This window comes from Pholcus phalangioides, unplaced genomic scaffold (genome assembly GCF_987345545.1).
Source record: "Pholcus phalangioides strain wild (caught in Gottingen) unplaced genomic scaffold, Ppha-v1.0 ptg000008l_1, whole genome shotgun sequence".
NCBI classification, from domain to species: domain Eukaryota; kingdom Metazoa; phylum Arthropoda; class Arachnida; order Araneae; family Pholcidae; genus Pholcus; species Pholcus phalangioides.
The window spans coordinates 27,353,389-27,381,297 of record NW_028301601.1 but is presented as its reverse complement, the minus strand read 5'-3'; the positions used below and the strand labels follow the sequence as shown (position 1 = coordinate 27,381,297).

Genomic DNA, 27,909 nt, shown 5'->3' with positions numbered 1-27,909 from the left:
GAAACAAAAAAGTCTATTTTCTCACTTTTCTAACAAGATATTTTCGATTTTTTTTCCGGGATGGAGAAACGCACGGAAATAAGTTAATGACGATATCCATCAGAGCAAATTAGCCAACACCCAACGTAAATTAAGTAATCAGGAAAAACAACAAGGGGGCACAGGCATTTGCCATAAGAAAAATTGCATTTGCAGCCACCAACACTACTACTACCTCTTGGGAGAGGATTATTCAAGACTCAGGTAAGTTGTTTGTACCCGATTTGATTTATGTAAGATGTTACCTAACTTCATATTGGCTTACATGAAATAATTTACTTAAGTCATTCCCTTGCCTATAAATTGGAGTCGCTTCCTTATTTGGAATAAGCTCAAACACGAACAGCGATTCGTTTTAAAATATGAATGAACTTACTGATTGTGTGTGTGATGGGAGAGAGATGTATAAGTTCGTTCAATTGTTCGGGGAGACAAGATTTTACATTAATGCTTAGATCTTTGGAGGAGCGGCTGTCCGTATCGCTTCCCCCCTCTGGATCCACGTCTGAACGAAGTTGGATTTCTTCAGCTACGGAGCTGAAGGCACGGGCTAAGCCGTGGCCTGCCATTTCTTTCTGATGTTTCGTCCGCAGCTGTGAGGGCCATCGGATGAAACGTCAGAAAGAATTAACAGACCGCGGCTTAACAGCCCGGTGAGTCTTTATTTTCAATCTGACGTGAAGTTTGTTTTGTATTGCCAGTGACGTGCTGCAATCTAGCTTCCAAATACGGAAGCATACAAATGACTGTTTGCTTGGTTATGCGTGGATTTTTTTTTTTAATTGTTAGGCCTGATCAAAACCTCTTCAGCAGCAATTATTTTTTGTACGTACTTTTCTTTAGTTTTCTTTTAATGTTTAAAAGGGATTTCTTGTAAATCATCACATTCTCAAATCTCTCTCACTTCAACATGCAGCTTCTTCTTCTTCTTTTTTGCCCACAAGTCTTTTCCATACTTCTTTCGAAATCCCAGGCTGCGGTCTCCGGCCCTTATGTGCCACTGGGCGCACGTGCAATTTTTCTCCCTAGTCATTGGATTCAGTCACACATTTTTGTCAAATGGCTTGTATGTTGCATTGAGTTTATAGCTGTCTTCATGGGGGAGAACGATGCGAGTGATTCGAAACTTGCGAGCATGGGGCAAGGGGAGCCACCAGTATAAATCTTTGCTAACTTTTCCGACACAACTCTGCCTCTTTTGAGGTAACGGAAGTAAGGTGCTTTTGCATCAGTCCGGGGTTGTGAGCGGTTCTATCTATCTATCTAACAATCTATAAATCATCGGGGGTAAGGGGGGTGACGAGATAAAAAGCTCCCGCGACCATATGTAGCCAGCTGGCCATATGGTGAAGATCCCTGGATAAAGCAATACAGGGAACCGTATCTTTTTCTTCCATGGACTTGCCATCAATCATTCGAAAATACATGTCGATCCTAGTTAACAAGCCTATATAGAGCCTGGGGTGATCACCCGATAGATGGAATTTTCATTTCTCACCCAACTCCATGAATAGTAAATTGTTGTATAGCGATATGACTGGGGTTGAGATGTGCGATAAAGTAGGGTGATGGCTCTAGCCCATTTTTTGCATGAAACGTGAAATCAATGAGAGAGACGTGTAGTACGTTTCTGCTTTGAGGGAATTGGGTGCGCAGACGGTCTCTCGATGCCCCCACCCCCATTATCGATCTCTTCATCTTTCTTGTCTTGACGTCTTTCTGAGGGTTTATCTTGAGGGTATTGTGAACGCAACACTCACTAAAATCACTCAGGACCTCGCCGAAAAAATTAGTGTCGTCAGGTTCCAGGTTCGATCTGGTGAAAGAATACAACCAAGATATTTTCCCTAATTGGCTCGCACCGATAGGTGGCACCTAATATTGTAACATGTTGAAATTGCAACATGGCCGGAGTTGGTTGGTGAAGTTGTAGTGTTTTTGAATCTGTGTTCCGCGGATCCCCAAGGGGGTCCGTGGATCATTTTCATTCACTTCCTTCGCATTAATGTTGCAAAACTGAAATTCACTTCAGCTTTTATAACAAGCAAATAATATAAAAAAAAATACATTTCAAATTTTATTGGTGTGGAGGAAGGGTACATATCGATCTTTTTTACAGGGTGATCGCGATATCTAAAAGGTTTAAGGCCAGCATTACACTATAAAAGTTTTGTAAAAGCCCTCTGATAAAACTTGGAAAAAAAAATCAACCAATAAACCTCCAATGTAACCACTACGCTTATTACTTGCACTTTGAAGTTTTATGAATGAACTTTTCCAAAAATTTTATAGTTTTTGATCCCGGTTTTAGAAACACTGCATTAATGCATCTAATTACTGTGTCTGCGTCTCAACACTTCACTTTTGATCACGCTTTCTCGTACAACAAATGCATGAGAGGTGTGTTCTATCACTGCTAATTTCATCAATTGCCATACACCCTGTATACAGGGTGAGCATAAAATGCGTAGGCCTATCAGGTCATTATGTAGTTTTAACAAATGGAACAAATGACCGAATGCATTTTTAAATTTGCGTACATTCTATTCGGAGCCGTACACGGGGGGGGGGGGGGGTACAGGAAAATGCATTTATATTTGCTATCTTGAATAATTTCGATCAATTGAAAATGCTTTTCAAGGTTGGTAACCGAGAAATCTCTGGGCGATATACATTGCGTTCCACCTTCTAAGGGGCTGTTCAAGTATTACGTCGAAGGGGAAGGGGGTGGTGGGGTTTCTTATCTGCTGACTTTTGATGACGAGGGAGAAGGGAGGTTTTGGATGATGCTTACGTCATCAACCACCCTTCATGTCATTCAAGAGATCTTTAAATGTGCCACGGATCGCTTGAGTGTTCTGCAAATGGGTCGCGGGTCATTTAAGTGATCTGTGAATGTGCCATGGGCCTACTTGAGTGATCTGAAAATGTGCCGCTTAATTCATTTTCACAAAATTAGATTTGAGGGGGCAGAGCACACATCAGATAACCCCTAGGGCCACATTTCGTCCGCGGGACAAGGGTTTCCCATATGGTTTAGTGGGTGAATCGCAATGAATTTCTTAAAAAGGGAAATTTTGAATTCTTAGCATTCAAATAACATTGAAATCCATAGAAATTTAGTAACATACAAAGGTACTTTCTTTCGAATTTTTTTTCATTAATAAAAATGGTTTTGATCGCCGGAGGTGCGTACGTGTTTGATCCCATCAATATGCGTTACAGAGTCGAGGGCAGAGCTGATAAGGTGGGGAGGGTCAAACATTTGCCGACGGTTCAAAATAATACTTGAATGGCCCCGTAAGGTCCATACACCGTACGCCGCTGTTGGTGGGCCCTAGTCACACAAGGGCCGAAAGCACAAACGAACTATACAAAATAAAAACTGAAATGTTAACTATAAGTAAATTTTATACCAGACCAGACCAGAATTGAACTTTAAGCCGATTCCCAGGCCGCGAGGGCCAACTGTCGGCATAAAAACTGGCCAAGAAGGCCTGTGAAGAAGAAAGTGTGCACATGTTTGTAGATAGATATGTGTTTGCATGAATGTGTAGTGTATGTAAAAAGAACTGGTCAAATTGGTTAAAAGTCATGATCTGGCTATAAGCAGGCAAATGACACCACAGTTCACAGAAGCAGGTCACACAATCTGCAGCTAGCAACATCTATTCGAAGTGGAATGGGGGGAAAAAACATCACATGGGAGTCGTGACGCAAAAAACCCCAGCAATAACATCAAAAATGCAATACAGGTAATAAAGTTCTGTTTCAACTCAGTGCATCAGAAATTAATGGGGATTTACTATTGACAAATTTTATGTAAGCAAAACAATCCAAAGTTCGAAAAGAGTCTTCTCGCTCTTTTTTTTTACACCTTTTTCAAATGTACATCATATGCAGGCCAAGTTCAATATGCAAGTTCAATTGGGAAATATATGTGTATATACAAAATTCAATAATGAGAAGATACAAATCGAATAGATGCGAATAAATGTCAAAAGTGGATACATAGTATGCAAGTAATGTGAGTATATACAATTGAATGAGAGAATTTATGTATTAAAATAGTATGTATACAATGAGATTTGTAGAAGAAAGCATCTTTACAAATTCTCCCATGTAAGGCGCCCAATTTGTTTGGGCCTCCTATATTTCCTTAAGCAGTCAGCATCATAGTCAACAATTTCCCTCAGATGTTCGAATTGGGAACTAAACATTCGCCCGAATTGATCATTGTTTAATTTCTTAATGTATGTGAATATGTGAGGTATGTCCAAGTCTTGTCTGATGTTTATTCCGCGAACAAACCAAGGGGCTCCAACAAATCTTCTGATATTTTGTTCTGCATAGTCTGTAGTTTTTTGATATTCGTTTTACAAGCATGCGCCCAAGCTGGCGAAGCATAGAGTAGAGTAGGTCTTATTATGGATTTAAAAAGAATAATTTTGTTCTTTAATGAAAGTTTTGTATTGTGGAAATGTGATGCGATTGAGCATACCCATAATTCTATTAGATTTGTTTGTTACATGATCAATGTGTGAAGAGAAAGATAGATTTTTGTTGAGGATACAGCCCAAGTATTTTATTTGTCTAACAGGGCTTAAAGATTGTGTACCAATTTGAAGTCGTCTGTCCGGTATTTTACGACGTCTAGTGAACCATAAAAATTTGTATTTGTCACTATTCAGTTGGATGGCAGATTGATCACACCAATATTCTATTTCATCCATGGTTTCTTGTAAATTGTTGAAGGCCTGATTTGCATCCCTGCTACTGCACAAAACTGCACAGTCGTCTGCAAGTAAAGATATTATGCCATTTTGGGGACAAGGTATGTCATTAATGTGTAGCAGGAACAGTTGTGGCCCCAACACACTGCCCTGAGGCGCAGAGGCATGAATTTGTTTTATTGAAGAAAGTGTATTTTGAATTTTTACTTGAAAAGTTCGACCTAAAAGATAGTGATAGAAGAATGTGACCATATGCGGAGGCATATTTAAGTCAATGAGTTTGGAAAGCAATGTAGCATAATCACAACGGTCAAATGCTTTTGCTATGTCTAAGAATGATGCAGCCACAAAATCAAAATTGTTAAAAGCTTCATTTATGAACTCTGAGACTCTAACCAGCTATGTCACACAAGAGTGATCAGGCCGAAACCCGTGTTGTTCGGGTCTAATTAAATGATTTTCATTGATGAATTGTGTAAGTCTATTTGCGACAATCTTTTCAAAGACTTTACTCCAGTTGCTCAGTAAACTTATTGGCCTGAAGTTATGTGCCATAAATTTTATATAAATAATGACTTCACTTTTTGTGTCAGACGATTTTTTTTAAATCAAATGAGATTAATTATTTAATTTATTTATTTTAATCACCCAAATGTTGTTATGATAACGTAAGTATCTGAAAATTATATTTATATATATATATCTTATCTATATCTATATATATATATATATAAAATTGATTTTCTGTGTGTGTGTCTGTGTGTGTGTGTGTGTGTGTATGTTCTCTATACAAATCTACAATTTTAGATCGATCGTCGCCAAATTTTGCATATATACCAAATGGGACCCGACTTGAACGATAGGCTACTTTAAATTTTTGTCAGAGCAGGATAAGTGCCCCAAATGGGCAAAACACTGTAGGGCAACAATGGTTTTCGGGCCTCAACAATCACTTTCCGAACGTTTACTTTGGTTACCGTGGTTCCCTAGCAATGCGTTTCAGACGTGTTTATGCCTTTACAACGGTTTGTCACTTCTTTAATCCTGTTAGTATATGTATATGTATAATAGTTTATGCCGTTATAATGGTTTGCCAATACTTTCAATGCTACACAATACTACTATTCAATACAATTACATTTCAATACTCTCAGTAGTGAGGCTTTTTGAATAGACGTCATAATCATCATCAGCATCGCTTTGAGGGTCAGGAAAAGGGTGAGACTCATAGAAATCACTGTTAAAATTGCCGATTTTACTGTAGAAATGCTGAAATTTTGTGGGGTTTTCCGCCACATCAATAATTTTAAAAATTGTATAGAATTCCCGATTTCTGAAATATTGTGTTTGCTTAGAGATATACGAAGCCCAGGAGATTGAATATGAAGTAATTAGCCGGACCTACTTTTGAGTTGGGTATTCATGTAATAACATTGATTTCAACTTTTTATTTATATCTTCTGATATTCAACTGCATCAATTCATATAGTTTAGGTTGTTTTGAAATTAATTATGGACCCGTAAAAAGGGCATCGAAAAAATTCCACAGCTTTAATTAAACATTTTTGAAAGCTGAAACAGGCAGATAATTAACTTGAAGTTTGGGATGGGGGGGGGGGGATAGAAATACATAGCAAAAAGGAATACATTAAAAAAGGAAAAAAGGAAAGAAAAGTATATATTCATTTCTATGTTTCTTTAAATCTAGATTTGTTTATTTCATGAGTCGCACAGGAAGTCGCCATATTGGTTAACTTAGACACGGCACGGCGAATTGTGGCGAGACGTGATGGATTGAAGCGGAAAAAGGCCAGAAGAGGATCTCAACGCTACTAAACCATGCATGGAAGTCGTCCACATTCCAGACTTCTAACAAATTGATGCCTGATGGAATGTTACGTGTATATGTTGTGAACCTATGTGAAGTTTGTATCTTTGTAATGCTTGTTATGTGTAGTGTGCTGCCATCCGCCATACGATCTCGGGTTGGTCGGCGAGATCGTATTCGAGTTCATCGACGAGATAACTCGGGTTCATCGGCGAGATAACTCGGGTTTGTCAGCGAGAGCGTATTCGAGTTCATCGGTGATATAACAACTCGGGTTAGTCGGCGAGAGCGTATTCCAGTTCCTCGGCGAGATAACTCGGGTTGGTGGGCGAGAGAGTATTCCAGTTCATCGGCGAGATAACTCGGGTTAGTCGGTGAGAGCGTATTCCAGTTCATCGGCGAGATAACTCGGGTTGGTGGGCGAGAGAGTATTCCAGTTCATCGGCGAGATAACTCGGGTTAGTCGGTGAGAGCGTATTCGAATTCATCGACGAGATAACTCGGGTTTGTCGGTGAGAGCGTATTCCAGTTCATCGGCGAGATAACTCGGGTTGGTGGGCGAGAGCGTATTCCAGTTCATCGGCGAGATAACTCGGGTTTGTCGGCGAGAGCGTATTCAATTCCATCGGCGAGATAACTCGGGTTAGTCGGCGAGAGCGTATTCGAGTTCATGGGCGAGATAACTCGGGTTTGTCGGCGAGAGCGTATTAGATTCGATCGATGAGATAACTCGGGTTGGTCGGCGAGAGCGTATTCGAGTTCATCTGCGAGATAACTCGGGTTTGTCGGCGAGAGCGTATTCAATTCCCTCGGCGAGATAACTCGGGTTAGTCGGCGAGAGCGTATTGCATTCCATCGGCGAGATAACTCGGGTTAGTCGGCGAGAGCGTAATCGAGTTCATGGGCGAGATAACTCGGGTTAGTCGGCTAGAGCGTATTCGAGTTCATTGGCGAGATAACTCGGGTTAGTCGGCGAGAGCGTATTCGAGTTCATTGGCGAGATAACTCGGGTTAGTCGGCGAGAGCGTATTCCAGTTCATTGGCGAGATAACTCGGGTTAGTCGGCGAGAGCGTATTCGAGTTCATGGGCGAGATAACTCGGGTTTGTCGTCGAGAGCGTATTCGAGTTCATGGGCGAGATAACTCGGGTTGGTCGGCGACAGCGTATTGCATTCCATCGGCGAGATAACTCGGGTTAGTCGGCGAGAGCGTATTCGAGTTCATTGTCGAGATAACTCGGGTTAGTCGGCGACAGCGTATTCGAGTTCATTGGCGAGATAACTCGGGTTAGTCGGCGAGAGCGTATTCGAGTTCATTGTCGAGATAACTCGGGTTAGTCGGCGAGAGCGTATTCGAGTTCATTGGCGAGATAACTCGGGTTAGTCGGCGAGAGCGTATTCGAGTTCATTGGCGAGATAACTCGGGGTAGTCGGCGAGAGCGTATTCGAGTTCATTGGCGAGATAACTCGGGTTAGTCGGCGAGAGCGTATTCGAGTTCATTGGCGAGATAACTCGGGTTAGTCAGCGAGAGCGTATTCGAGTTCATTGGCGAGATAACTCGGGTTAGTCAGCGAGAGCGTATTCGAGTTCATTGGCGAGATAACTCGGCTTAGTCTGCGAGAGCGTATTCGAGTTCATGGGCGAGATAACTCGGGTTTGTCGTCGAGAGCGTATTGGATTCGATCGACGAGATAATTCGGGTTAGTCGGCGAGAGCATATTCGAGTTCATTGGCGAGATAACTCGGGTTAGTCGGCGAGAGCGTATTCGAGTTCATTGGCGAGATAACTCGGGTTAGTCGGCGAGAGCGTATTCAAGTTCATGGGCGAGATAACTCGGGTTAGTCGGCGAGAGCGTATTCCAGTTCATTGGCGAGATAACTCGGGTTAGTCGGCGAGAGCGTATTCCAGTTCATTGGCGAGATAACTCGGGTTTGTCGGTGAGAGCGTATTCCAGTTCATCGGCGAGATAACTCGGGTTGGTGGGCGAGAGCGTATTCCAGTTCATCGGCGAGATAACTCGGGTTAGTCGGCGAGAGCGTATTCGAGTTCATTGGCGAGATAACTCGGGTTAGTCGGCGAGAGCGTATTCGAGTTCATTGTCGAGATAACTCGGGTTAGTCGGCGAGAGCATATTCGAGTTCATTGGCGAGATAACTCGGGTTAGTCGGCGAGAGCGTATTCGAGTTCATTGGCGAGATAACTCGGGGTAGTCGGCGAGAGCGTATTCAAGTTCATTGGCGAGATAACTCGGGTTAGTCTGCGAGAGCGTATTCGAGTTCATGGGCGAGATAACTCGGGTTAGTCGGCGAGAGCGTATTCGAGTTCATTGGCGAGATAACTCGGGTTAGTCGGCGAGAGCGTATTCGAGTTCATTGGCGAGATAACTCGGGTTAGTCGGCGAGAGCGTATTCGAGTTCATTGGCGAGATTACTCGGGTTAGTCGGCGAGAGCGTATTCGAGTTTATTGGCGAGATAACTCGGGTTAGTCAGCGAGAGCGTATTCGAGTTCATTGGCGAGATAACTCGGGTTAGTCTGAGAGAGCGTATTCGAGTTCATGGGCGAGATAACTCGGGTTTGTCGTCGAGAGCGTATTGGATTCGATCGACGAGATAATTCGGGTTAGTCGGCGAGAGCGTATTCGAGTTCATTGGCGAGATAACTCGGGTTAGTCGGCGAGAGCGTATTCGAATTCATTGGCGAGATAACTCGGGTTAGTCGGCGAGAGCGTATTCCAGTTCATTGGCGAGATAACTCGGGTTAGTCGGCGAGAGCGTATTCCAGTTCATTGGCGAGATAACTCGGGTTTGTCGTCGAGAGCGTATTAGATTCGATCAACGAGATAACTCGGGTTAGTCGGCGAGAGCGTATTCCAGTTCATTGGCGAGATAACTCGGGTTTGTCGTCGAGAGCGTATTAGATTCGATCAACGAGATAACTCGGGTTAGTCGGCGAAATCGTATTCGGGTTCATTGGCGAGATAACTCGGGTTAGTCGGCGAGAGCGTATTCGAGTTCATGGGCGAGATAACTCGGGTTAGTCGGCGAGAGCGTATTCAAGTTCATTGGCGAGATAACTCGGGTTTGTCGGCGACAGCGTATTCCATAAAATCGATCTGGGGGGCGACGAGCTTATATAACTGGAAGGAGCATCTATTGCGAGGAAACCACGTGACCCGGTGCGAACGAACACGATCTCCCATAGATCAATGTTAGATAATCAATCATCTCTAGATCAATGTTAAAATTGCCGATTTTAGCATAGAAATGCGGAAATTTAGTAAGGTTCTCCGCCGCATGAATAATTTTAAAAATTAAATTGAGTTTTTGATTTTCGAAATATTGAGTTTGCTTAGAGATACGAAACCTAGAAAATTAAATATAAAATAATGAGCCAGACCCACTTTTGAGGTGGATACCCTTGCAATAACATTAATATTTGAGCTATCTATCTTCTATATATATAAAATTGACTTTCTGTCTGTCTGTGTGTGTGTGTGTGTGTGTGTGTGTATGTTCTCTATACAAATCTACAATTTCAGATGGATCGTCGCCAAATTTTGCATATATACCAAATGGGACCCGACTTAAACGATAGGCTACTTTAAATTTTTGTCAGAGCAGGGTAAGTGCCCCAAATGGGCAAAAAACGGTAGGGCAACAATGGTTTTCGGGCCTCAACAATCACTTTCCGAACGTTTACTTTGGTTACCGTGGTTCCCTAGCAATGCGTTTCAGACGTGTATATGCCTTTACAATGGTTTGTCACTTCTTTAATCCTGTTAGTATATGTATATGTATAATAGTTTATGCCGTTATAATGGTTTGCCAATACTTTCAATACTACAGAATACTACTTTTCAATACAATTACATTTCAATACTCTCAGTAGTGAGGCTTTTTGAATAGACGTCATAATCATCATCAGCATCGCTTTGAGGGTCAGGAAAAGGGTGAGACTCATAGAAATCACTGTTAAAATTGTCGATTTTACTGTAGAAATGCTGAAATTTGGTGGGGTTTTCCGCCACATCAATAATTTTAAAAATTGTATAGAATTCCCGATTTCTGAAATATTGTGTTTGCTTAGAGATATACGAAGCCCAGGAGATTGAATATGAAGTAATTAGCCGGACCTACTTTTGAGTTGGGTATTCATGTAATAACATTGATTTCAACTTTTTATTTATATCTTCTCAAGCATGAAAAATTAATGTCTCCGTATTATCTTCTGATATTCAACTGCATCAATTCATACAGTTTAGGTTGTTTTAAAATTAATTATGGACCCGTAAAAAGTGCATCGAAAAAATTCCACAGCTTTAATTAAGCATTTTTGAAAGCTGAAACAGGCAGATAATTAAAATGCCTAACACCCATAAAAAAAGGGGGGGAGGACTATTAATTTCTACGTTTCTTTAAATTTAGATTTGTTTATTTCATGAGTCGCGCAGGACGTCGCCATATTGGTTAACTTAGACACGGTTTGCATGTCCCTCAAAGAAAGAGGGAGATATAGCATGATCCAAAAAGCCTCATTTAAGAATACCTGGGCAGCGCCGGGTATTGTAGCTAGTACATAACAAGAACGAGAAAAAAATCAAATTTTTTTTATGTATTAGCCCGACAGGTGACGCTCTTATAGCTAAGTAATGATAAATATAGTAGGTTTACCGGATTCGAAAACTGGGAATGGAGGATATATCCATTCTCGAGCACGCTTGGTGACGTTATTTTTCTCAATTTGCAAAACTGATGTGGTGCCACTGTACTAACACACCACAATAATAATCTCTCCTAACAGCGCGCTTGCTCAGATTGTAAGAGGACTAACTAACTAAGTAACTAACCGTGTAATAGTTCGGTCCATATCCTACGGGACTTCTAACCGAGGAGCCATCACCGGGAAACATATTTTCAATATGTTTAAAATGAAAAATGAAATAATACATATATGCTCATCCCATACGTATTCCACATGTTTCCAAACATTTCAGAAATAGTTATACACACAAGCACAGTATAATAACAAGCAAAATGAAATAGTACATATGTGTATGCCATACACATTCCACAATTTCTAAACATTCCAGAGATTATAATTATACATACGTGCAAAATAAAACAGTACACATATGTGCATCCCATTCACAGGCCACAATTTCCAAACATTTCAGAGACGAAAATACAAACAAAAATGTGCACATCAGATAACCCAATCACATATGGCTAGTCGTCAGAAATGCAATACGCTACCAGAGCGTATACTATATAATACAGAGATTATTGAATTCTGATCACATATATTGTTAGTCTATTCCGTAGCAGGGATTTGCTTCGAGTTATAGGCGGCGAGTAATCTGATAAGATTGAAGTCGTAGGGGCGTGTGCGAGTCGGGAGGTAGGCTAGCAGAAGGTCTAGTCTTGGTGTGCATATGGGTCTCCATAGAATATATAAGGTTTTCCATCTGTTTAGTGAGGACTTGCGACCTAATGATTTGTTTCTTCCATATGTTTATGTAAGATGGATTTACTTGTAAATCCTTATTAATTAATTAATCCTTATATTTAAATTTTATGTAAGATGGAAAATAAGCACGCTGGTGTACGGGCACTGTGTGAAATAGTGCAATAGGTCACCTTTACAGACACAGTTACAGAAGTTGTTGTTGGAGAGTCCGAAACGTTGTAAATAAGTTGGCAATAGGCTGTGTTCTGAAAGAAAAATTGTCTTCTGACGTGACCAGACTTTATTCTTAGTACATAAATTGTAAGAGGACTGGGTTCGATTTCCAACGGAGACTATTATACTATCTTTTCAAGTTATATTATCCGAGTCTTTCCTTCACAAAAAAGAACCCCTAAAAAAAAGATAAAATAACAATCCGTCTCCCATCGCTTATAATGGATTTCCCACATAGTCTGGTTAGTTATATTACTTTGCCTCAAGCAGGGCGAGAGATCTTCTTTTTCTATCCTCATGGTTTTTTTATTTTCTTTTGGGAGCGTTGCATTTTTTTGCCAGTGGTGATTTGGCCACAGGAATCAGCATTGAGTTGTTTGCATCCTATTTCAGTTCTGAATGTAAGAAGCAACACTCCCTCCACACACATACAGTTTAGTACATGGAAGTAGCTCTTAGTGAGCAAACAGACAGACATGACCGCCCAGAGAGACCATCTTAGAATGGTTTGGGCTCTTTCCCAAAGGGATGGACGGTCTCGTAGAGCCTGATATCATACTCGATTGTGGAGGGAAAAGAAATAAAATACACTGCTGGCCACCGTAAATGCAACACCCTGAAGGAAGCATGCAAATAATATGAAATTTACAACATGCATTAGCGGAGGTGAGATATGCAAATGATTAGAGTTTCAGCGCAGACACACATCACGCGCGCCTGTGGCGCCACTTCAAAGCGCTATTTAAAGCTTGGAGATTTCGACGATTTGAAGTACGGCAATTGTGTTTTTCTTGTGGTTTTTTCAAAAAAACGATCAATTATGCCTCGTAGAAAACAGCGATCATCTTTTGATCAAGTATCCGAGTTCGACAGAGGAAGGATAGTGGCCTACCGAGAATGTGGATTATCTTTCAGGGAAATCGGTAGTCGTGTTGGACGAAACCAAACAGCTGTAATGCGGATATGTGATCGTTGGATGCAGGAGGGTACGACGGACCGACGTGTTCGATCGCATCCACCTCAGTGCACCACTTCACGTGATGACAGGCGTATTGTGCGTATGGCAGTAACGGATCGCTCAGCCACATCACGAACCATAGCACAGCACATTCAGTCTGTACCGCATCATCCAGTGTCTGCGCGTACCATTCGACGCCGTTTACAGCAGAGTGGTCTGTCCGCAAGACGTCCATTGCTTCGTCTACCCTTGACGCAGAACCACAGACGTCTCCGCCGCCAATGGTGCGATGAAATAAGGATGTGGACGGCACAATGGAATGAAATTGCCTTTACTGACGAGTCACGCTTCTGTCTGCAACACCACGATGGTCGGATTCGAGTCTGGAGACACCGTGGAGAGAGGATGCTGAACAGCTGCGTTATGCACCGCCACACTGGTCCTGCACCGGGTATTATGGTATGGGGTGGTATTGGATATCACTCTCGCACTCCTCTAGTACGCATTGCCGGTACTTTAAAAAGCCAGCGCTACATCTCCGAGGTGTTGGAGCCAGTTGTCCTTCCTTACCTTCAGGGCTTGCCCACAGCCATATTTCAACAGGATAATGCGCGACCACACGTGGCACGCATTGTCCAAAGGTTCTTCGTCAATCGCCAGATTGAATTGCTTCCCTGGCCAGCTCGCTCTCCGGATCTTTCGCCGATAGAAAACATGTGGTCCATGGTTGCTCAACGATTGACCCAGATTACATCCCCAGCTGCCACACCAGATCAACTTTGGCAACGCGTGGAAGCTGCTTGGTCTGCTGTACCCCAAGAACACATCCAAAGTCTCTTTGAATCAATACCGAGGCGTATGGCAGCGGTGATCTCCAACAATGGCGGCTACTCTGGCTACTGATTTTGGCAGGAACCACACTTCACAGAAGTCTATAAATTTAATCATTTGATGCTTGGTCAACATGTTATCTATAAAATAAATATTGTTGCGATATCTCTTGTCTTTCTTGGTGTTGCAATTTGGGTGGCCAGCAGTGTAAATGAAATAAACCACCTATTTTACCCCAGGAAGCACCATTAACATTTAGTGCCCCTGAGGGGGTATTGTGCCCCTAACATTTAGTGCCCTGAGGGGGTATTTAGTGCCCCTTGCGTATAAAAAAAGAAGAAATAATAATAATAACAACAATACAGTATTCTACAACTTTCAGTATTACATTCACTGACTGAAAAATACTGGCGCAAATCAGTCCAGCCCGTCATAACTCGACACACAAACAAATATTGACACGTTGATATAAATACATATAACTATTTTTATATTCCAATTTATGTACATTGTATGCGTATATTACCTGTACCTTTTGCATACACTTTCGACTGCAAAAAAAAAAAAAATTGTCAGACTCAGTTGAATCAGAACCAGAATCCAGCTACCATTCACCAGAGCAGCGCGTTATATCACAGTATATCAATATACACACGCGCGCGAAAAGTCACAGCACAGATCACTGTTCCTCCCCCCCACGGGTGCCTGCCATATTTTCAACTTCCTTTCTTCGCTGCAGTCGTGTATAATTCCTGGCTTGACGGGGTTCGGCGTCGTAGGGCTGGTGTTCGGAATCAAAGAATGGTACAGTATTTCCAATACGGGTGTTGCAGTTTTGTTTTTTCCAGAGCTGTTTTCTCGGACTGGTCTTTCTCATGTTACCCTGGGGCATAGAATTTCATCTGCCCAGTCCGACGGCAACTTGAGTCCTTGTATTCTGGGAATTTTGACGGTGATTGGTCGAAGAGTGCAGTGATATGTGTTTGAGGCCGGGATTACACCGTAAAAGTTTTATAAAAGGACTTTTATCAAACTTTTATAGTTTAATAGGCCGGTAGTTCCCCGACCTTGGAGTGAAAAAAAAATCCCCAGATAAAAAGGAAAATAATTTCCGTGAACCTGAAAATGGGAGCAAAAAAGGGCAAATTTTCTAAAACGTAGGGGCGACGCTTGAAATGACATAAAAAAGAAGGACGTTAATAGTGGTTAACTTAGTACCATTGAATTCAAAAATATAGAAGAATTCAATTAGCTTGGTACTACAGCAGAACGTCGGGGGGATCGAGCATCTATTTAGGCTTTGGAGGCCAAGGAATGTTCTCAGAAATGTTCTGTGTTAAGCCAATGTCAGGGTGTTCCTCGCGATGAGGGCCTTAGACATTATTCATTTTTGAAGTCTTCAATTTTTTTCATTCTAAAGTTTTGAAATTTTCAATTTCCAATTCACATAATTAATTTTTTTTCAGTTTTCATACACAAAAAATGAAACTTTAAGTTTTTTTTTCTCACTAAACTGCATATTACAGCTGCCTATGGAACTGGTATTGGTGAGTTTCACAAAAATCAATTTTTCATAATGTACATTTTTCTATATATGCATATATATATAGTCATGTTCTTTGTCTCCCCATCCTGGATAAAGTTGAAATGACGGGTTTGGATCGGGGTAAATTATTTAATCATTTTACTTGCAACAGAATGAACTTTAAATCAAATAATTATTTATCTTTCTGATAATTATAAATTAGCGTCAGGAACTAATATGGTGGTTTTAAATAGTTCAATTAGTTATTTATTAATTGATTGTAATCACTAAATAATTATATTTATTGATTGATTAATTAATAAGTGTTAGCATATATCTTCATGATGGTTAATGGATTCATTTAAAATGGGCTTTGACTTGGTAAAAGTACGAAATGAAATGTTTATAAGCGTATTTTGGAATTTTACCAAGTCGACTTGGTGAAACCTAGGTCTTATTGGTACCCGGGCTTTTCCCGGTGGGTTCGATTCTCTGCTCAGGGGCAGTTAAATTTTCTCTCTTTCCAAAATATATCTTCGCATCAGTCAGCTGTCAAAAACCTTTGTATGGATAGCGGAGAGTGACATCATCCTCGGATCTTCTAGTCTCATCTGCATCGCGTTTGGGGAGCAAGATGAATGCAAGCCCTTCACCACAACCTTGAGGGTTTTCTATCTGGGATATGTGTGGTATTGAAACTTATTGTTCTAAAGAAATCTCGTGACCTGAACCCAGTCCTTCTGTGAATTCCCGTATAGTTTAAACCGTTCTCGCACTTGAACACCTTTGAACGGTCCAGTGCAGAATTCCTCCTTCAGCTTCCCTCCCAAATATTCCCAGTTCGTCATATCTGTGTGATCTCAAGCGGGGGATTTTTCGGTATTTTTTCATATGTTGGTAGGTACTTTTATGCATTACGGGAACAAAAGCGTCATGAGTCTTGCTCATCATCATCACTTAATTCACAGTTCAGATTAAAAGGAACTGATGTCTCCGACAATTGATTTGCAACTGCTGAGGCAGGATAAGACGACGAATTAGCCCTGACTCTGTCGGCATTATTGTCATCTTCTTCATCGCTAACCTCTAATTGACTTCTGGTGTGTTTTGGGTTATCTTCCTGATCATTAATTTGCTTCGATCTGACGACAACTACTTTACTTTTGGTGGTTTTCAATTTCGTTTTATTTTTAGATTTTATTTTCCGCGGTGCATGCTCGAACGTTTTACCGAAATAATTCCTAGCAGAAAAAAATTATGATCCCCTTATCATCTGCAGGTTCAGGGTCATTTGCCGTAGGAATGAATTCGTTAGCCTCGGTGAGGATATATATGTCTGAATTCATTCAATAAGATACATTTCTGATTTCCCGAAATTTACGCGGGAAGCTCACGATTTACGCCGATAACGAAATCTTCAAAATTTTCCCAAAAAAATCAACATCGTTTTGCGGAGAATGAGATTGCAATTTCACCCGTAGAATCAGTTGATTCCAAACGCCCTTAAGGGGTCTCACTACTCTTCAGACTTAAAAAAGTCGAATTTTCAAAAATTACTTCAAAAAATATTTCATGCGATTGCAAATAAAATACTAAAAATATCGTGTCAATCGGTTAGTTTGTTCTTTCATAATTAAAGAAACAAATACTGGATTATAGTGCAAACGAATATTAGAAAAAACACTTTTAACGCGATTTACTCTGATTGCAGTTTTTGAGCTCATCCGTAAGATAACTACTGCCCCCAAAAATTCTGAATTTTTGCAAGGAAGTTTAGTCGATATGTGTTAGTAGAATAGACCTCGGACTTTGATATCATCTGACCATTCGTTAGAATTTTATGAATTTTTAAAGTTTGAAAAAAAAAATAAAAATTTCAAAAATCTAAATTCAACATTTTTAAAAAAAAAATACTTCCCCTTAGTCAATTGCTAAATCCGAGGTCCATTCTACTAACACATATCGACTAAACACTTTTATGCAAAAATTCCGAATTTTTTGAGGCAGTAAATATATAGTTTCCTTTAAATCCTACGGATGAACTCAAAAACTGCAATCTGTGAAAATCGCGTTCAAAGCGTTTTTTTCTAGTATACGCGTTTACACTATAATTCAGTATTTCTTTCTTTAATTATGAAAAAACAAACTAACCGATTTGACACGATAATTTAAGCATTTAATTTGCAACCCTATGAAATATTTTTCGAAGTCAGTTTTGCAAAATCGACTTCTTTAAGTCGAAAGAGTCGTGAGACACTTTAAGTTCCAAAATAAAGAATCAAAATTTTCATATATATAAATATTATATAACTAATAAACTTTATATAATTTTAGTGTTAGGAAAATTTACAACTACGGATAAAATAAAAAACACATTCATCAAAGAAACAAAAACGTTAAAAAATAGCAACCTCACAGAAAATTAAATGAACAATTTAAAAAGATACATATCAAACAGCATCTTGTTTGATACTAAACAGAGTTCGGTAGATGTCGTTTCTACAGCAACATCACAGAAATCATAAATAGAATGTTAAATACAAGATATACAGAAGACTGGATGTTGTGAAGATATTTATTATTTGAGATGTTGATTTTTTAAGGAAGGAAAAAACTCTCTGCCTCTACCGGGAGTCGAACCCGGGTCCCTCGATTGCCGGACGAGTGCTCTGACCACTAAGCTACAGAGGAGAAAGAGATTTTCCTTCGCTAGAGCGTATATATGCCGAACGGAACCGTGCAATGGACGGTGAAACCGATCAGCTAATAGCTCATGGACGACGAGCCACCAGAGGGCTATATATATGATATGAATGTCGCTCTCCACTTGTTAATACAAGATATACGGAATACTGGATGTTGTGAAGATATTTATTATTTGAGATGTTGATTTTTTTTTTTTTTCAAATAATAAATATCTTCACAACATCCAGTCTTCTGTATATCTTGTATTAACAAGTGGAGAGCGACATTCATGTCATAGAATGTTAAATATTTTTATTTCAAGTCCAGAATAGTATGACCATACATTAGCCAATTCACACCGGTTCTATTTGAATATAACAGTGACGGCTTTTACGCCGAGCGACAGGAGTAGACTAGGCAAAGAAATAATTCCAAAATTAATTAAAATTCAGAATTCATGGAAGAAATGGTTTCGGAATTATTGAAAAAGCTTTCAAAATAGTACAATAATTTGAGCCTCTTGTTTGAATCTGAGCCCTGGGTTCAGGCCCCGTTGGCCCACCTAGATCGAAACACCATGAAAATGTTTCAGCTGTTTTGGAAACGAAACATTTTAGAAATATTTAGTATATATAATAGTTTTTTAAATTTAAAATAGACCGATTGTTGGGTTTTGGTTGCGGCAAAGAAAGGTTAAGGATTGCTATTGTGTAGCACATTTTTTTTGCCATGAAATGTGAAATCACCAAGATAGCAGTTTCTACTCCGAAGGATTTGATACAGGGGCCCATCGAATACCCCCCCCCCCCACTCTCCATCATCGATTCCCCCTATGTGTCCTGTCCTCGATATTTCTGATGGGTCACCACAAGGACACGGCGAACGCACATCTGAATCACTCTGAGAACCCTTACCAAAACATTTACTAATCTATTACATCTACTTCACTAATCCATTAGCGCAGTGTTTTTCAAGACGTGGCCCGCGGATGCCTAGGCGTCCATAAGTACTTTATGGTTTTGTTTCCATCTTCTTCCATTCCATAACTTTCATTTTTGTAAAGCTGTAATTCGCTTTCATTTGTATGGTACGTAAGTTATAAAAAAAAATCGTATTTTTTATTTTGGGGGGATGGGTGCATTGATCTTTTCTACGGGGTTTCCACAAAACATCAAAACGTTTTGGAAAACAAGGCATATAGTTAGTGTGTTACACCTCGATGCTTCATTTTATCGATCACACATTCTCGTGTGACAAATTTTTGATTACATGTGTTCTATCACTCCTCTCACTGCATTAGTTTTGATATAGACCGCGTACAGGATGAGCATAAAATCCGTTGGGCTATTGAGATCATTATGCAGCTTTAACCAATGACAGGATGGGTACTAAAATATTCATACTTTCTATACACCTGGTAAACATCCCATTCTCTTTTGGAAGAGATTAAGCATAAGCACAATGGTAGTGTGCGTTCAAAATCATATTTGTATTCACATATTATATAGCTGATGTCTTAGATGATATCTATTTGTCTACTTTTAAATGCTAGCTTATTTTCAACACCGGATAAAATTAAAAGCACCATTCAAAAAGCACGTTATAATAAGGGTTAACTGAAAAAGAAAATAATGGTAAATTAAAAAAATACAAAATACCCCGATAAGTGACACTTTTATTGCAGCATGCACAGAAATCGTAAATATAATGTTTGAACACAATCATTTCGCAATCCCAGAAGCCTCTTACTAATTTTTAGTTATAAATACACGGCTCTTACACATTTCTAGTTATAAATACATGATTCATACTCATTTTTCTTGAAATAAATGCGTTTCTTTGTCATTTGCAAGTAATACAAGTCTCCTACGCATTTCTAGAGAGATACGTAAATACCCTATGCTTTTCAGGAATACGTATGGCTTTACGTATACTTACAAAAATAAACAAGTTTCCTACGCATTTTTTTTAATGTTTGGCATTATTTATCATTTCCTATAAAGAACTTTTAGCTATTAAAATCCTGGAACAATCACTCAAAACTCATTACCAAGTATTATTTTCAAAGCTCTATCTTCCTTACGACAATTAACGTCTAAAAATAATCAGAATGATTATTTTATGTATTATATCGATGGGGAAAATAAACCAATTATTTGTCAATACTATTTCCTTGTTTTTCAGATGAGCCTGAGTTGATTCATTTCAGCGAATCAAAAAGCGGTGCTAATTTTCTGAAGCTCCCAAATTTACGACTTCATTCCCAACATGATTTTAGAAAGTTTGTTAGATTGGTGTTACGATTTTCTTTATGCTCCAAGTAAGTGTTTTTTCCTTTGTTTTTTCCCTTTGTGAATAAATTACGATGCAAGAGATGGTCTTGAAAATGCATCATCTGTCAATTAAAACTTTTTCACCTTATGCATTTCAAGACGTACGTATGTGCATACAAATTTTCCACTTCATGTATAAGTAAGTTATAAAAATATGAAGAAGTTACTATCAAAATTTATTAATTGTTTTCTTCGTTCCTATTGGCATAGTTCCAGCCCTTAGCTCAGTGAGCAGAGGTGTTCCATGTCCAGCTGTGAGACGAGTACACCTTTATCCAAGTAGTGTACGCGCGAGATATACAAACCTAACTACTGATACATACACTTCGCATGCGCTTTTGGAAATAATAAAACGAAAAAAAAATGTTTTAATTATATTTATATTCTGAACACCAGTGTATATAAGCAGCAGGAGTGCTCAACCTCCAAATGAGGCCCGCCACGGTGTTCCTCCCGGCCCGCGAAAGGTGTTGCGGTAGAAAAGTAATATTATATTATCTATATCTATAGACTAACCATATATCTCATCTATGGAATACATACGTGAAATCGGAATCCATAATAACCATGGCAAGTTATAGCTCAAAAAAACAATGACAAAGGCAATTAGAATAGCAAATTATAGACAAAGAAAACCGCCAAAGTCAAGTAAAATTGCTAATTATGGCAAATTAAATTTTCAAAAACTTTGTAAAGTTATCAGCTTACTGTTGAGATTGGTGAAAACAAATTCCAATGACGGTAAATAGGCGACTACTGCAAGTCGCAGTGGATTGAAATGTAATTCACTTAAAACAGAATAAAAAACCTATTTGTTTGACAAATATGTTGTGACAGGAGGAATATATTTATAACTAATTTAATTTTTTTTTAAATTAACGTGATCCTCAGGTATTACCAAGAGATCAGCATGATCCGTCCAGGGAATTTGTTAGTGTTAGTAAACATCCACGCCCGAACCGGGATTATGTATATTTATGACTTCTACAGTCGATTCCCGTTTTAACGAATACCATTACAGCGAAAATCTCGTTTTAACGAAAACTTTTCTGATCCTCCAGATAAGTTTACTCAGAAACAATTTCTAAAAATCTTGATTTCCTTTATAACGAAATTTCGTTATTACGAATAGGTTTCTCCGGTCTCTTGGAGTTCGTTATGAAAGGATTCGACTGTATAAGCAAAGCCATTGAGATAATCAGAAAAATTCAAGCTCTAGCCTTAGAGCAGATATATACAGGATAGCCTGTAAGTGGTAATGCGGCTTTCATCTCATCAACCGACGTATGATTCCAATTTAAAAAACTGCTCAAAAGGAGTTGAAAAATTACCCTGTTCCAGCTTTGAGGGTGAAAATACAGTGTGTCACAAAATATGGTCCCGATGTTCTTTAACCTCTAATTAGAAAGTTTCTTTGCCTCTCCTGAAGCCAACAAAAAAAAACTTTCAAGCTTCCAAGTACAATGTTCCCTGAGGTATTTTGATTCGAAATTGGAGAAAAGTTGTGAAAGTACAGAAAAAACTAACGGACAACAACAACCCTTTCCCTCATTCATGCCTTTCTTTAACAACGTTTCTCCGATTTTTGAATTTGAATTTTTCAACGAATATTGTGCATAGAAACTTGAATTTTTTTTGGTCTGAGAAGAGACAGAGCAACAACTTTTTAACTGGCGGTTAGGGGACAGGGTGACCGTACAAAAAATGATATATATATATATATATATATATATATATATATATATATATATATATATATATATATATATATATATATATATATATATATATATATTATTGCAGCACACGGTATCTCCACTCTCAAAACTGCTACAAGGTGGTTTTTGAACACGTTTTGAGAGCATTTTCTAAATTAAAACCAAACCTCTACAACGAACGGCTGATGAGATACAGGTCACATTAGCAATTACAGGACACCCTGTATAACCTGGTGTGAAAAATTAAACTATTTTTATTATTGTATCTCCCCCCCCCCCCCCCATGGTCCATACATCCTAAATACCAAGTTTCATCAGAATGAGCGTTGCGTGCGTCTGTGTAGTGTCAGTTTACTTGTAACCACCATGTACTACTTTTTTTTACGCTCCTGTAGATCCAAGACAGAGATTTGTCGTATCGCACCCATCGCTAGCGATTGCGACCATCATTGCTTACATCGCGATATGTCTTCATTATGGTCCGGCTTTCATGAGAAATCGCAAGCCTTTCAATATCAAACCCATCATTATATTGTATGACATCTTCCAAGTCATTATGAATGGTTACCTATTCACAAAGGTGAGTTCTTCGTACAAGACGCTATGCGATACAATCTCGACTTTGCCGATAAGTACTCTTATCTAGAATAAGAAAAAAATTTATGTTATAGAATTATTACTACATTTATTTTTGAAAATTTATTTTTTTCTTTTATAGATGGCCCCAGTGCATTTCACTCTGGATTGGAGTTTCCATTGTCCCGATGACTGGAATGAACTCGTTAAAATACTCGAAAAGGTAAATAGCCTGAGCAGGGCTGCCCTTAAAAGACGTGGGGCCCGGTGTGTAAATAATAGCGGGGGCAGGGGAGCTTTCAAATGAAATAATGTTTCGGGATCCCTTAGCTTTTTGATTTTTTTCTTCTATAATAGAAGGGAAATCGAAAATTCAGTAAATGAAAAGCATGTAAATTCAGAATAAATGCAGGAAATAATTGCAGTTCCCATGAACATTTAGAATATCACGACAGAAATAATTTCAGAATTGGTGCAAATTCACAGAATTCCAGAATTGATAGAAATTCAGAATTTTGTTTATGAAAGAAATTTTTGTTACCGTAAGTGCAACCCCCATCCCTCAAAATGCGGGGTCTGGTGCTACCTCACCTGTCGCACACCCCAAAGAGCGGCTCTGGTAAATAATAACATTGTAAGTAATCATTAGCATGAATCAGTTCATACCATGCGCTAAATGCATTGTATATGGGATTTTTACAGAAAGAAGACATGGTTTTATGGCATTTATACCTGCTGAAGTTTTTAGATTTATTGGATACGGTGAGTTTTCTCTCTCTCTACGATCATTATAAACCATATTCTCCGATTATTATTTTTACTAAAAAGCATGGAATTATAAAAATTTGGTATTTTTGATTCCAACTTTGTACACGAAAGAAACAGCTAACACATTTGTCAAATGTTGGAAATAATTAAAAATGCCGAGATATATTTAACAACTTGATAATCAGGTAATGATTGTCGATACTATACTTAAGTAACGTCATTTTGAGCATAACTTTATACCGAATTTGAGGGAAAAGAAAATTTCCCTCACTACAGATCATAATACGCAATCATAAAAGTACACTTTTACAAGAAATAGTCGATTCGGGTGAGGGATATTTTTTGTAGAAGAAGAAAAGGAAAAAAAAGATAAACAATTTAATGTAAATTTCCTACATGTACTGTATATATATATATATGTAATCCGCTGGTGCAAATTTCACTACCGTAATTTGCTGTGTATAGTCCGCAGGAGCCAAAGATTTTCCTGAGAAAATCCGCATCAAGGGAGGGGGAAAGAGATTTTCATTACGATCGTATAATATGCAAGTTACAATTTCAAAACCGTAATTTCTTGTGTGTGATGTGCCGTGGCATATAATCCGCAGATGCCAATTTTGCAAAGAAAAAATAGCATTATTTATTTCTCATTACAGATAAAAAGTTTCAGGAAAATACTCGGGGGGGGGGGGTCTAAAATCATCTATTAAGGAATTCGTGTTTTTTTTACGTGTCCACGGATTATACGCACTTAACGGTTACGGAACAAGACTAAAGCTTAAAGCTACTGTTGAAAAATCAGCAACAAAAATTGTCTTTGTAAATAACTTTGTGAAAATTATGACAACAAAAAAGATATATTTTCTTCTTTCTGAAATTTAGATGTTTTTCATACTACGTAAGAAGCAAGGTCACGTGAGCCTACTCCACGTTTTACATCACGTAGCTGTTGCGAGCTTTACCTGCTATTTGAGTTCATTCAACAATCGACGTGAGTATTTTAAAAAGCAGTTCCACTGACCATTAAAAGACAACATTTAGTTGAATGAAGAGCTAAAAAAACTCTCAGTTTTTTTTCCAAGATATTCAAAATAGTTTGAATGCATAAGAACTGCCGTCTTAAGATACGTTAACTTCTCATGTTTCGCAAACATTCGTAACGCGTTTCAATCGGGAACCTCACCCCCACCCCCTCCTACTAACTTTGAAGTGACATAAATGGGTAACTTTGCTGGGCAGGCCTGAAATTTTGAACACACACCGGTTTACAAGATTAATTACAAGAGCAATTCACAGATGGCGCAGCAGTCATTTTATTCGACGACTACTTTATGTTGCGCCATTTGAAAGTCATTGTTTACAGCAAGAATCCTCAAAAGCTATATCGACTCAAACACTTCATCGGTGAGGCACACTTCCCCATACCGATCAAAAAGTAGGAAAGGAGAAATTAGGAGAAAGAAAATACCTTTTATATGCTATATTAACCGATTTATATTAATTTAAATACCATTTGAATGGTTTGTGACTCGAAATTTCTCAGGAAGAAAATATTCGTACTCCACTCCAAAGGTCGATCCTGCGTACGTCCCTGGTCAGGGAGACTTTTTTGAAATACCCTGGTATATTGCAGAGGGGAGGGGGAGTTAAATCCCTGACGAAATTATCTTAATTCATTCCTAATTGCTCTGAATTTTATTAACAGTTTTTGAATTTGGAAACGTATTATAAGATCTAATATCATCGTGATAAATTTCACAGAAACTGGAATGAAATTTATCTGAATTAAATTATTTTACCAATAATTTTGTGAAACATTCTTTTTCCCAAATTGCAGCATTATTTATTCTTGTGATCATAACCATCAACACTTTTGTGCATATGATAATGTACGCCTATTATGGACTGGCAACCATAGGTATCAGATTGCAGAGGTTCAAGAAGATTGTCACGACTGTTCAAATAGTAAGTGTGGTCTCTTATTAATACAAGGTGTCCGGGTGAAAAATATCCAAAAAGTAATGGTTTATACAAATTCACAGAATTGTGCATATTGAAAGAACCGCACATACTTAAATGACAAATCCGATGATACCCATCTCATTATGACAGTACCACGCGATTCAAGGCATAAAGAATGTATGTATTCACGTCAAAACTTGCAACCACGTCTATTACACGACCTACCCCAATTTTTTGACCAAGGTTACGCTTGCGTAATGTCAATAGCTGCTTTGAGACGCTTTTCGCAGAATTTTCGTTGTGTGAATTCACAGAATTTCGTGAGTTTCGTGTATGTCAACAGGGTGACGCTGTGGGTGACTGAATCGGTCTTTTGTGGTTTTCCAATTTCACGGTCAAATAAACTGCCAGTTTGTTTTTTTTTCTCGTAAGAGAGAGATGGCAGCATATAGATATATTTCGTTTGAATTCTCTTGCAGGGATGTTTACGAGTTGCATGTGCAGTCCAGTACTGTCTCACGCATGATTTGAAACAACTTCTGTAGTGGTTGATTTGCGCATCGCAAGGATCCAGATTCTAACTCCAGTGGCAGCGCATTGGTAGTGGGCTGGAGTTGCTTTACTGTGGTTTTCCAACTTCCAGGAATAAATGCGAATCTCAGTCTCCCATTTGAAAAGAAGAAAAAAAGTATTTCCAGAGAGCATGCAGACCTTGAACGCGATGTTTACATAGCATGAAAATTCAGGAATTGCCATTTTTACTTCAAATTATGTCGCAGCAACAGTAAAACAACAAACAAGTCAAACTCTGACAACATGAACATTTTAGTGGGTATAAATTGCATATGTACATGCACAACACGTTCTTTGCGTGTAACAAATTTGGGTAGATATTCCCCGTTGAATGTTTATATATACAACATGCACGCATGGTTAATTAGTAGTAGTAGTAGCTGTTGGTTTCTTCCCGACACAAAAAATGTGTTTCTCGACAGACAGCAATCAGGTCAAACAAAAATTCAAAATTCACGTACAAATCTTGATAAGGGAGAAATTACTTGCAGAGTTGTTTGATTTTGAATTCGAAAGACACGTGTCAGCCCTTCCGATATTTTCTGGTGGCAACCTGTCTTTTAAAAATTCCTCGGAATATGGACTGAGAAGTTGTGCGGTTGGCCAGCACTTCTAGAACACGTGACGGTCATTTCTCAGAGAAAAAAAACAATTTTGACGATATAACACATTCACGACGCATTCTGACATGCACCAGTTTGTTAGACGTTCCTTAGAGGAATTTTTAGAGGAGCAATGTGCGGTTTGGTAGTGGCAGTAGCACGTGAACGACACAGAATAAGGTTCAGTGCGTACATATAGATTGACTGAAGTTAAATCGGTGACGAGTGTCAAACTGCGTGCAACAACTGAGTGAAATGTAAAGTCTCGCACATTATTTTGAATAGCCCCTGCAGTAGTTGATTTAATAACACATCAAATGTTCATTGATTTTTTCTCGCGCGGGCAAATGGGACATGTACCGAAAAGCCAAAGAATTTTTAAGGACCACAAAATAGGGCTGTTTTATGTATTTTAGTATTTTTTCCCTTTTTCGTGGGATATTGCCAAACGTGAACTTTATTTTGACAGTAATTATGCATAATTGTTACATAATAATAATTCGCGTTGCCTCGAAGAACGCAACAGAAAATGGGCTCAAAATATTCATGTTTGCCCGTGTCCGAACTTATGAGTAACACGCTCTGCAAATGCCACTAAACACTTGGCAATGAATCGAGCACCGTCGAGACATCTGCAGAGACACAAAGGGTGCTCATATCAAACTTCATTAACCTGCAAATAATCTTGAGGAGCTGTCCTCGATGATGCATCTTATTATCACGTTTTGTATACTTTTAGCCCCGACACCCTGTACATAAAGCATAACTAATCAGTTTTCAAAGACGATACATTGAATTATAGTAGCCGTATTTGATTTGCATGATTTAAATTTTTATTTTATCATGACAGGGACAATTTGTTTTGGCAATGATGTACATGAGTACGTTGTTTCTCAGCGGTTGCTTCGAGCTCGATGTCCCGAACATGATCATGATGGTGCTGACGGTTTTCTTATTCTCCATGTTCGTACATTTCTACAGATCCAACTTCTTGAGAAAAACGCGAAATGAAAATAAATGAACAATTTGAGACAAAATTCATTTTTATACGTTGTATTGTCAGATTTCATGCAGAAAAATTGTGTTTTTTTTTTCAT

General features: G+C 38.9%; 1 protein-coding gene across 2 annotated transcripts; it reads left to right on the top strand.

The window, feature by feature from the left end:
• The first annotated feature begins 160 nt into the window (after nt 1-160).
• Nucleotides 161-27,909, top strand: LOC149084136 (very long chain fatty acid elongase F-like). Of its 2 annotated transcripts, none has more exons than XM_089234480.1 (8): nt 161-243; nt 20,465-20,600; nt 22,727-22,911; nt 23,050-23,130; nt 23,610-23,669; nt 24,558-24,666; nt 25,513-25,640; nt 27,663-27,909. In XM_089234480.1, the coding sequence occupies exons 2-8, from the start codon at nt 20,549-20,551 to the stop codon at nt 27,831-27,833; spliced, it is 786 nt and encodes a 261-aa protein (XP_089090606.1). In that variant the 5' UTR covers nt 161-243; nt 20,465-20,548; the 3' UTR covers nt 27,834-27,909. The 2 variants fall into 2 exon arrangements, with proteins under 2 accessions (XP_089090606.1, XP_089090607.1); XM_089234481.1 differs by lacking the exon at nt 161-243 and adding an exon at nt 5,226-5,247 and having other exon boundaries at nt 27,663-27,871.